The sequence below is a fragment of the Triticum urartu genome, chromosome 3 (assembly GCF_003073215.2).
Source record: "Triticum urartu cultivar G1812 chromosome 3, Tu2.1, whole genome shotgun sequence".
Classification (NCBI taxonomy): Eukaryota; Viridiplantae; Streptophyta; class Magnoliopsida; order Poales; family Poaceae; genus Triticum; species Triticum urartu.
In genome coordinates this window covers 745,656,820-745,668,205 of record NC_053024.1, presented here as the reverse complement: position 1 = coordinate 745,668,205, position 11,386 = coordinate 745,656,820, and the positions used below count along the sequence as shown (strand labels likewise).

General features: G+C 43.0%; 1 protein-coding gene across 6 annotated transcripts; it reads left to right on the top strand.

Moving 5' to 3' along the window:
- Positions 1–484: 484 nt before the first annotated feature.
- On the top strand, positions 485–11,056 carry LOC125546422. Of its 6 annotated transcripts, none has more exons than XM_048710684.1 (8): positions 485–6,606; positions 6,698–6,808; positions 6,980–7,110; positions 7,225–7,357; positions 7,439–7,632; positions 7,803–7,854; positions 9,114–9,574; positions 9,780–11,056. In XM_048710684.1, exon 1 carries the CDS (start codon positions 971–973, stop codon positions 6,548–6,550), a length of 5,580 nt encoding a protein of 1,859 aa, XP_048566641.1. In that variant the 5' UTR covers positions 485–970; the 3' UTR covers positions 6,551–6,606; positions 6,698–6,808; positions 6,980–7,110; positions 7,225–7,357; positions 7,439–7,632; positions 7,803–7,854; positions 9,114–9,574; positions 9,780–11,056. The 6 variants fall into 6 exon arrangements, with proteins under 6 accessions (XP_048566641.1, XP_048566640.1, XP_048566639.1 ...); XM_048710683.1 differs by having other exon boundaries at positions 9,028–9,574; positions 9,780–11,055; XM_048710682.1 differs by having other exon boundaries at positions 7,803–9,292; positions 9,401–9,574; positions 9,780–11,054.
- Positions 11,057–11,386: the final 330 nt, after the last annotated feature.

The following is an 11,386-nucleotide window of genomic DNA, read 5'->3' as shown; positions in this document are numbered from 1 at the left end:
CGCTTTGCGGTCACTTGTCTTAAATCTTCTTCCTTAATCAATGAAAATGGCAAAAAAATTGCCTTGTTTCATAAAAAAAAAAGATGAACGCGAGTATGCTGATCTTCATCGCCTGCCTCCTCACGGCGGCATCGTTCCCGTTCCTGCTGCCCAGTGCCAGCCGAGAGGAACGAAATCAGGGCCATTATAAACAGAGAGGAACGAAAGTTGTCTTGTTGTCCTGGTCGTGAAGTTGGCCCTTGGTTAGCACAAGGGATCCAATCCAATCCAATACAACAGGGAGAGCTTGCAGGAGGTTATGCCGCTGGCAGCTCCGTGTCATGTTCAACTGCCTCCTTTTTGGTATTCTAGCTTTGTGCATCCGGCTGGTTGTTATGCAGCATGGCCGTTCAGTCATGCGGCTAGCACCGGGCTAATTTATGTTGTTGCATATAATCGCTTGCCAAACAGGTCACTGTATTTTGAATACTCCAAAATACACTGGTATGTCAAAACTGCGGTATCGTGTATATACAGGCTAAAATACTGTGATTTTTACAATACTTGGCTACCAAACATAGCCTTAGTGCCGACACCAACCAACCATCAGAAAGAGAAAGAGAGAGAATAAAGCAAATGAAAGCATCTAGGGGAAACTTATCACCTCATTCACACGGCTTTGATTTGATGCTTTGCTGGGATCGGAGGGAGGGATGCTTTGTCGAGAGAGCGAGGGACGATGCTTTGCTGTCGGTGATCATTTTAAGCAAGCCCTCCCGTCCAGACTATATATATACGTCCTGAGCAACGCCTGCATACAACCGCCAACGCCTCCAACCACTTCTTGCACTTGATTGCAGCCATCTTCCAAAAAAGCAAAAAAAAAAAAGTAGAGAGTATATGTATACCTAGCCATGGCGTAGTTACCAGCAGCTAGTTAACGATATTCTGAAAAAAAAAGACAAAAAAAAAGTAGTTAGCCATAGCTGTAATGGAGGGCGGCGCCATCAGCTGGGCGCAATGGGTGGTGGGGAAGGCGCTGAGCCCGCTATCCGACGGCCTGGTCGAGGCTTGGGCGGCCACCAAGGACCTCCACCCCAACATCAAGGCCATCAAGATGGAGCTGCTCAATGCACAGGCCATACTCCACACTGCCGGCACAAGGGAGATCCACAACCCCGCTCTGTCGGAGTTGCTTCAGATGTTGCGGGGCTTGGGGTACCTCGCAGACGATGTCCTGGACGAGCTCGACTACTTCCGCATCCAGGACGAGCTTGACGGCACCTCTGAGACCATCCATGACCTCGGGTGTGTCCGCAACCTCGTCCGAGACGCTCGCCATGTGGCCTCTGCTGCCGCCAGGCAGCTCTCGTGCGCCTCTGTTCGTGATTCCACCGACCGAGTCGAGGGGGTGTCCTGCAAGTGCGTGCGCCGGCTGGCCTCCCATGCCCGTACCACCGCCCAAGCTGCCGGTGCCGCCGCCAAGCAGCTCTGGTGCGCTTCATGCTTGACGAATTCTCATGGGTCTGCTGAGGAGTCCTGTAAGTGTGCGCGCCGCCTCGCCTCCCGTGCTCGTACCACCACCCATGCCTTCGGTAAACAATTCCTCTGCTCTTCTTTTCTACCTGTTCGTGAAGATGAAGATAGTAAGCACGCCCCTAGAGAACCAAAGTTGAAATTTGATAGGGTGGACGTCTCTACAAGAATGAAATATATCGCGGACGAGCTAAAGCCCATGTGTGCTAAGGTCTCCACCATTCTTGGTCTAGAGTTATTGAGCTCTAGCCATGACATTGGTAATGTTGCCTCTACAAGTAGACCCATAACCACTTCACAATCTTTAGAGCCTAGATTGCATGGGAGGGAACGTCAGCAGAACGATATTGTCCGGGAAATTATAATGGGTGGAGATCTCACCATTATTCCTATAGTTGGTCCAGGAGGCATAGGAAAGACAACTCTCACTCAGTACATATACAACAGCAAAGAAGTGCAAGATCATTTCAAAATAAGAGTTTGGGTGTGTGTATCTACCGACTTTAGTGTGTATAGGTTGACACAAGAGATTGTGCACTCCATCCCTAAAGCAGAAGGCGAACAAAATGATAGAGAAAGTAATGAGTTACAAAACTTGGACCAACTTCAGAAATTAATTGAAAAAAGGCTGAAAAATAAAAGATTTTTAGTAGTTTTGGATGATATATGGAAATATGGTAATGAAGATGAGTGGAAAAGATTCTTAGTTCCCTTTGAAAAACAGAAAGGAAACGGTGATACAGTTCTAGTCACAACCAGATTCCTTGAAGCAGCTAAAATGGTTAAGACAGGAGATAAATTGTTTGAACTAGAAGGTTTGAAACCGGAAGAATATTGGAGCCTTTTCCTAGCATCTGTGGTTGATAAAATTGATCATGATTTGGACTTAATTAAAATCGGGAAAAAGATTGTAGAAAAATTGAAGGGCTCTCCCCTTGCGGCAAAAACAGTGGGTAGATTGTTGAGAAAAAATCTAACTGTAGAACATTGGACAAGAGTTCTTGAAAGTAAAGAATGGGAATCACAGACCAGTGATCATGATATCATGCCCGCACTAAAGCTTAGCTATGACTACCTCCCTTTTAACCTGCAGCAATGCTTTTCCTCTTGTGCATTATTTCCGGAAGATTACAAGTTTGACTGCGAGGAGCTAATTCACTTCTGGATAGGACTTGACATTCTACGCCCAGATAAAAGAATCAAAAGAACTGAAGAGATAGGGCTTAACAATTTGAATGACTTAGTTAATTATGGATTTTTCAAAAAAGAAATAGGTGATTCCGGTACACACTATGTTATGCATGATCTGCTACATGATTTAGCATTGAAGGTTTCCTCACAAGAATGTCTACATATAGCTTTTTCTATTCCAAGAGGTGTAGAAATTGCACCATCTGTCTACCATTTGTCCATTAGTATGAGTGATTCTGCCGATAGTAAGGATGGATTTGTGGAAGAAAAATTTAGGAGAGTTTTGGATAAATTAAGGAACATATTGAATTTTAAGAACCTGCGCACTTTGATGTTGTTTGGAAACTATGATGCAATGTTTGTTCGTATATTCGGTGCTTTATTCAAAGATACAAAATCGTTGCGTGTTGTATATTTGTCAACAATGTGCTACCCTGTGGAGTCTCTATTGCACAACATCTCAAAACTTGTCCATCTTCGCTACCTACGGGTTGCATCAACGTATGGTATTCAAAAACATTTACCAAGGAGTATATCAAGATTTTATCATTTAAGGGTACTAGATATAAGTGGCTGGAATGGTCCTCATAGTTCGCTCGGAGATATTGCAAACCTTGTAAAATTGCGTCATTTTCTTCTCCCACCTTATGCTTGTGATGATGAATATAGTGAATTTCATTCGAATATTTGTAATGTGGGAAGACTGCATAACTTACAAGAACTACGGAGTTTTGAAGTTAGAAGAGAAAGTAGTGGTTTTGAACTAAGGGAGCTGGGGAAACTAGAAGAGCTAGGAGGATCACTTGCCATCCATAGTCTTGAGAAAGCATTAGCAAATGAGGCACATGACGCAAAACTATCATACAAAAACCGCTTGCACAAATTAACACTCAGTTGGAAGAAAGGCCGACCTAATGTGAGTCCTGACTTAGAAGATCAAGTACTGGAAAGTCTACGGCCACATAGCAATCTTCATGATCTATGCATTGATGGGCATGGGGGCCCTACTTGCCCTACATGGCTGGGTACAAATCTGTCCACCAAAGGTCTGGAGGCTCTCCGCCTAAAGCACACAGATTGGGAATTCCTTCCACCCCTTGGAGAACTATATCTGATTCGTGAGTCTGGAGAAGAGTATTTAGGTTGCATCAGAGGCACATGCTTTCGTAACTTGAAAAGGGTAGAACTCATTGGGTTGCCAAGATTTAGTAGATGGGCAGCAAATGATGTTTGCCCTTGGTACTTTTCACTTATAGAAGTACTCGTTGTGAAGGATTGCCCTGAACTAACCGAGTTACCATTTTCATCTTATACCAGCTGCTGCCCGCTGGAAAGTGATTCGAATGTGACCTGGTTTCCTAGGTTAAACACAATTGATATTGAGTATTGCCCAAAACTGTTGTCGCTGCCTCCTATTCCTTATAGTCACACTTTGTGCTCTGTTATAGTACTGGGACTTGTAGGAAGAGGTCTGGAGGGATTAGTGTACTCAAACAAATCAAACAGTTTGATCATAGAAGGAAGTGATGCTCTGCATGTCCTAGATGATACAATCTTGGCGTTCCATAATTTAACCCAACTACAAGAACTACATATCAAAAATAGCCCATCTCTGGCTGAAACACACCTTCAAATGCTAACCTCATTGAAGGTCCTCATTGTCGAGGATTGCCCTGAACTAACTGAATTAACAATTTTATCTAATACTAGTCGCTACCCCTCAGAAAGAGATTTGAATGTGACCTGGTTTCCTAGGCTAAACACGATTGAAATTGCGGGTTGCCCAAAACTGTTGTCGCTGCCTCCTATTCCTTATAGTCACACTTTGTGCTCTGTTATAGTACTGGGACTTGTAGGAAGAGGTCTGGAGGGATTAGTGTACTCAAACAAATCAAACAGTTTGATCATAGAAGGAAGTGATGCTCTGCATGTCCTAGATGATACAATCTTGGCGTTCCATAATTTAACCCAACTACAAGAACTACATATCAAAAATAGCCCATCTCTGGCTGAAACACACCTTCAAATGCTAACCTCATTGAAGGTCCTCATTGTCGAGGATTGCCCTGAACTAACTGAATTAACAATTTTATCTAATACTAGTCGCTACCCCTCAGAAAGAGATTTGAATGTGACCTGGTTTCCTAGGCTAAACACGATTGAAATTGCGGGTTGCCCAAAACTGTTGTCGCTGCCTCCTATTCCTTATAGTCACACTTTGTGCTTTGTTACACTATCGGGACTTGTAGGAAGAGGTCTGGTGGAGCTAGATTACTCACACGAATCAAGCCGTTTGAGCATAGAAGGAAGTGATGCTCTGCATAGCCTAGATGAGACAGTCTTGGCGTTCCATAATTTAACCCAACTACAAAGCTTGACTATTAAAAATTGCCCACCTCTGGCGGAGAAACACCTTCAAATGCTAACCTCGTTGAAGACCCTCGACATAGATGGTTCAAGCATTACGTTCCAGGGAGTTGGGGAGGCCATTATTTGGCAGCTTCCAGTTAACAGATTAGAGATAAATGGTAGTTGGAGTGGTAGCTGGAAGGAAGTGACACATCTACTGACTCATCTCCCCGAGCTCTCTCACTTGTCTATATGTGGAAGGGGACGTGAGAAGATATTGACAGGGTTGGGCCTGGACGTGCAGCAACAAACAGCAGCATCTTCAGCTGCTAAATTGCAGCAGCAGGATACATATAGAACAGCAGATCCACAAGAAGAAGGAGAAGATGACGACGATGGGCTGCTGCTCTTACCGGCCCATCTCTCCTACTCTCTCCAGGAGTTGGGCATCAAAGATTGTCCAGAGCTTGTCCTTAGGAGCCACGGGACAGGTCTGCAATTCATGGGCTCCCTCAACACAATGAAAATAGCAGGTTGCCCCAACTTCCTGTGTGCCTACAAGGCCTTGTCGGATCTCTGCCCTTTCCCGTCCACCCTGCAATCCCTCAGCCTTGGAGGTGGTATGGAGGGCATGGAGACGCTGGCTCCCCTCTCCAACCTCACCTCTCTCGAGACATTAAGCATTCGGGATTTGGGGGATGATTTTAGGTGCGACGGCTTGCTGCCTCTCCTTACCCAAGGTCAGCTCACCGCATTAAGTGTCAGCGACAGCCCCAAATTCTTTGCTGGCATTCAGGCGGTCTCCAAACTGCAGGAACTCGTGACGGACGACATCGCAGCAGTCTTAACCGCGCCCATCTGCCGCCTCCTCTCTTCCTCCCTCACCAAATTATCCTTTCATGATAAAGAGGTGGATCGCTTGAGCAAGGAGCAAGAGGAGGCTCTTTCTCTCCTCACCTCCCTCCAGGAGCTCAAATTTGGGTGGTGCATCAAGCTGCGGTGCCTCCCAGCCATGAAGTCGCTGCACAAGCTCACCAACCTCAAGAGATTGGAGATCTGGGCCTGTCCAGCCATGAGGTCGCTGCCAAAGAATGGCCTCCCCACCTCGCTGCAAGAATTAGAGGTCTACAGTTGCACCAACCTCCGGTGCCTCCCAGCACGGCTGCAAAAGCTCACCAACCTCAGGATACTGAAGATCTGGTACTGTCCAGCCATGAGGTCGCTGCCAAAGAATGGCCTCCCCAGCTCCCTGCAAGAGTTAGAGGTCTTCAGATGCACCAACCTCCGGTGTCTCCCAGCAGGGCTGCACAAGCTCACCAACCTCAGGATACTGAAGATCTGGTACTGTCTAGCCATGAGGTCGCTGCCAAAGAATGGCCTCCCCACCTCGCTGCAAGAGTTAGATGTCCGCGATTGCAAAAATGAGGAGCTAACACAGCAATGCAGACGGTTAATCGGGGGCATCCCATTAATCAGACTAGACTACTTTTCCTGATCCAAGGTAATTAACAACCACTTCCTTGCTTTTCCTGATCCAAGACCACACACACAGTAAGCTACTACTTTCTTTCGCTTGGTTTAATTACCTCGTCGTTACCTTTTAATCTTAACAGTATGTACATTCCATCTACTGCACGTACAGGGCTTCTTGGGATTCCAATGTACATTCTTCTAGCTCCCCTTGTAGGACTATCTCCATCCATGCACACGACATGTGTGGTATCTTCTCCCTCTACATAAATCTATATATCTGGTAAGTACGTACGTACGTACCCCCACAAAAGAAATGTTTGAGGAAATCATGGAATTACAGAGTTTCTTTGCTCACCTCCTGGATGAATTCTGTCATGTATTCACCATTTATTTCAGAATCACATCTCATTTTTCATTTATATTTTCAAATCTTACTAATTTAACTTTGCAGAAAATGCCATGCAGTACGTCCTGGGTATGATACTTATTCCAACAGATGTGAATTAATGCTAGTCTTTTGCCACCTTACCGCTGAAGCCATCAATAGGCAGGAGTGATGGATCAGTCAGGAACTTTGAGATGGTAAATGACCTGCTATAGACTTGGGAACCTCGGAATTCCTGCCAAAGAAATATATGTTGAAATCATTTTCTACTTTGTTCATTGATCCTAAGTCCTAACATAATATATTCTCAGGTTTTGTTCCTGGTTATCTAGCACTTCATAAATTCAAAATTGTATTATTCACTGCACGTGAAGCAATGAAAGTTATATATGGACTAGTCTTCAACGGATTTCAAGTTAGTCAACTGTCTCGATGATGCACAAGGTAAGCTTTCTGCAAAGCTTGTCTCATGGTTTTACTTTGTATGCTTTCCGTCAATAATATTGGCCTTTGGCTTATTTGCAGTCAAGGAAGCTATATGAATCTGCCATTTGTCTTGAACCTGAAATTCTCAGAGCTGCATTGTCACTGGGTGATTTGCATGTTGGTGGACGCCACAAACAAGACGCCTTCCCGTTTGGTGCTTGTATAACCTAGATAGTTGACAAAGAATCAATAGAAACGCTTCCATTTCCAAACTAACAAAAATTTCCGCTAAGGTAATCGTTCGTTCCTATCTTGTTGATTTTAAACCAAACGGCACAAGGATAAAGTGTAAAAAAATTATACTAATTCCTGGAGTCAGGTCTGGGTGTCATGTACAAAATGCAAATTACTAGATCATCGGAGGCCCTCATACTAAAACTTAAATTATGTTGTACCAACGCAGGTTAGGAAATAGCTGAAGACCAGAATGCGGACATGAAGTTAATGAAAGAATGGTAAACAGTTTTCTCGCTTTATTCAAATGCTAGTTTACCTTGGATCGTGCATATAATTTATTTGGTCACATTCTAGCCCTCACATAATCCCAAGATTGACTCATCAAAATCCCAAGAGTTGAGTGCAATAAGTTGGTGTCACTCTGATTGGTTTAGATTATTATTTTGTCCCACCAGAGCCATACATAATAAAAACTAAACCACCGTTTGTGCAATCTGAATATTTGGTGAGCTTTGTTAACTATGTATCCGTCTAGTCAGAAGCTCTTGAAAGCCAGTCATTCTCCTTCTTTCCTTCGATTGCTACTCCATTCGACACTTTTCAGTGCAATCTTGCATACTTGATTGGTGTATCCATTCACCATGTATTAGCCATGTAGAGTTTGCATACTGCTCTTTCATATTTAGGGTGCTCAGCGGGCATTGATTTACTCCCCACAATCCTTTGTAAACAGAAGCATCCATCTAGTCGGCAAGTCTTAAGAAAATACTTATTAAAAAGAGGGGAAAAGAGTGTTGGGAATCTAGAGCCAAAAGAGAAAAAAGAGAAAGGAAAAAGAAAAAAGAGTGCTGGCAATCAAAATTTAAGAGGCTCTGATTTTTTGGTGGGAGGAGTCAATTAACGCAAACTTCATATCATTGTGCAATCATCAGCTGCTGTCCATGAGGTATCCATATCCGATAATGACGACATCACTATTTCTAGGGACCACCTTCTGCCTCTCTGATCATTCTTTTTCCTTTTGACATATTGTTTTCCCCATGTGACTGGAACGACAAGGCTTCATTGTACTAGTTTCGGATACTTAATTAACTTTGCAATAACTGAATTTCAGGTTTGCTTAGTCCATTACCCAACCAAACCACACATACATAAGCCTCCACACATGCATATATATTTTAGTGGTAGGGAGATCTTGGCAAACGGCCAGTGAGGAGCCATATAGGTACGTGTGATTGAGAGAGATTCTAGATCATGAAGAGTAACTCCACACTAAAAGCTTACTACTCTTGGGACAAGTTTTAGCACTCATGCTTGTTGAAGGAGATCAAAACTGGACAGCAACCTAAGTGACTTATTGTTGAACAACTTAACAAAAAAAACTTAAATGCCTGACGGCTGTGAGGGCATTAGGATGCGACCATGTAAATTTGTGCATTATCTGTTGTAAGCTTGCAGGTTTATGAAGGTTGAGAACAACTAAGGACCCTTCTCCATACGATCTTCATTGTATCAATCACATCTTATGTCGGAACAGAGGACGCTATACAACCAAGTTTCCAGAAGAATCCTGAGACTCATATTGATGAGAATTCCTCTTCCACAACTCGTCAACAGAAGATTAAACCTAGGGATCTTGTGTCGATTGGAGATCCGTCAAACCATTTGTAATGGAAGAGAGGATTAATACTATTCACCTTCTGTACAAAGATTGCTGTGAGTCTTCATCTTTTCACTGGTGGTCTGCATAGAAGGAGAAGATTATGTGTCTGCATGTGTTCTCACTGACGCTGGAGGCATGTCCGGGCATAACATTCATTCCAGGAGAAGTATGGAGCAAGTGTCTATTGTTGAATGTGCAGACCTTGTGTCAATCGGTGTAGCAGGGGCAATCGTAGAACTGAGGACGGTGACTAAGGAGGACATGCACCGTCAAAAACTATGGAGGACATGGAGTAGCCTCAGAGGAGAGGCTTGTGAAAAAGGAAAATTGATATGGTAATTATTCTGAACGAAAACTTTTAATGTGTCTTTCCAGATTGCTTTACTCGTATTTACATGCACTCTTATGAATTTTTTTTCCATTAAAACTTGCCACAGGGCGACAGGTTGATTATAACTGAATGAATACCCTGTTTACAAAAATCTGTCATCCTGTACTTGTTGCTCGCTAACCAGTGTTTTACAAAAAATATTGTTGCAGGGCGACATGTTCTTCTAACGGGAACAAATGGTAGCAGAATCCATAATAACTAAGATAAGAGAATGTTAAGTGGGATTTAGTTTGATTGAAACAAACCTTGGCCGTCTGACGCCGTCGGTTTTTTATACAACTGAGCTAGCGAGGCGCGGGCGGGGGAGGGATGACTGCTGCGGCGGGAGGCGCAGGAGGATCTCCGACTCCGAGAGCAGGTCGTCGTCGGCCAAGCAGGAGCGCCGGCGGCGGCGGAGTGGGGAGCCGAGTGCAGTGCAGGCCGTAAAGTGAAGAGGTCGGGAGCCCAAAACTGGGCTGGACTTAAAAGCCCAAAACTACGCTTACTGTCGTTTCCCCTAGTGGGCTCATGAAAATGCATTGTGTTTCTGCCTTTGGTTTTTATATGTTTTTTTCTTGGTTTTGTTCATTTTTTCTTTCTCTTTTGTTTATTTTTTATTTTTCCTTTGTTTATATTTTCCTTTTCTTCTTTTAAAATTTTAAAATTCATGAAGTTTATATGAAAATCATCCAGGAATAATTTTTAAAGTCACTGTGTTTACAAAACTCATGATTTTTTAAATCTAAGATTTTAATTTACATGCATTTTTTAGTTGGGAACACTTTTAAATTCACTAATGTTTTCCAAATACATGAATTTTGCAAATTCATGGATATTGTTCAAATTGACGAAATTTCATTATTGAAATTTATGATTTTAACATTTTTAATGTACATATTTTTATATCTGGAAAAACCAGATTTGGTTTTCTTCTCTAAATGATGAGGTGCTGCCGAGCATTTTTTACTCTTTTTTTTTTGAAAAATACGAGCGTGCTTTACTGACCAGAGACAGAGATGAGCAAAACAAAACAACGAGCGAAAGAAATAACAAAGGAGGTACTGGGTATGTGCTTTGTGATGAGGTCGTTAATTTCTCCATTGAAAGTGACGCGCTGTCAAGCCAGATTATTGGAGGCGTATGCAATCAGTGACGTTGTCAAGCTGGCCACTAACTTGGGATGGCGTCAGATCTCATTGAAAGTGACGCGCTGGACATTCTTAGTCTTTGGAAGTCCCAAGAATTTGAAATAGCTGATAGTGCATGACCTATGCAAGAAGTTGAGGAGCTGCGCGGGAATTTTACTGGCTTCAACATATGTTTTGTTAGACGAGAAGCCAATCTGGCTGCTCATCTCTATGCTCAACAGGCTAATGAGGTTCGTCAGAGGTGCCTTTGGATCAACTATGTTCCAAACTTCCTCCATGATTGTATTACCCGTGAATAATGTATTACCCTTGAGTAATCAATAAAGCTTATGAATTGCAAAAAAACAAACATCACCTATGGCCTGTTCCGACGTGGCTTGATCACGGCCGGCCCTATTTCTCACCTTCAGCGAGTCCACTTTCCGACTCGCTGAAGGGGCGAGCAAGATGGCCGTCCCACACGCGCGACATTCTACAACCTCTTTTTCCTTTGTGTTGTTCTTTTCTGTTTTAAGGTTTTGTTTTTTGCTTTATTTTTGTACTTTTGTTTATACTATATATATATATATATATATATATATATATATATTACAAAAAACACTCTATAAAACACATCTGAAAAATGTTGA

Excerpts from the sequence above, each read along its gene's own strand:
- LOC125546422 (XM_048710684.1), top strand. The coding sequence starts at position 971 with ATGGAGGGCGGCGCCATCAGCTGGGCGCAATGGGTGGTGGGGAAGGCG.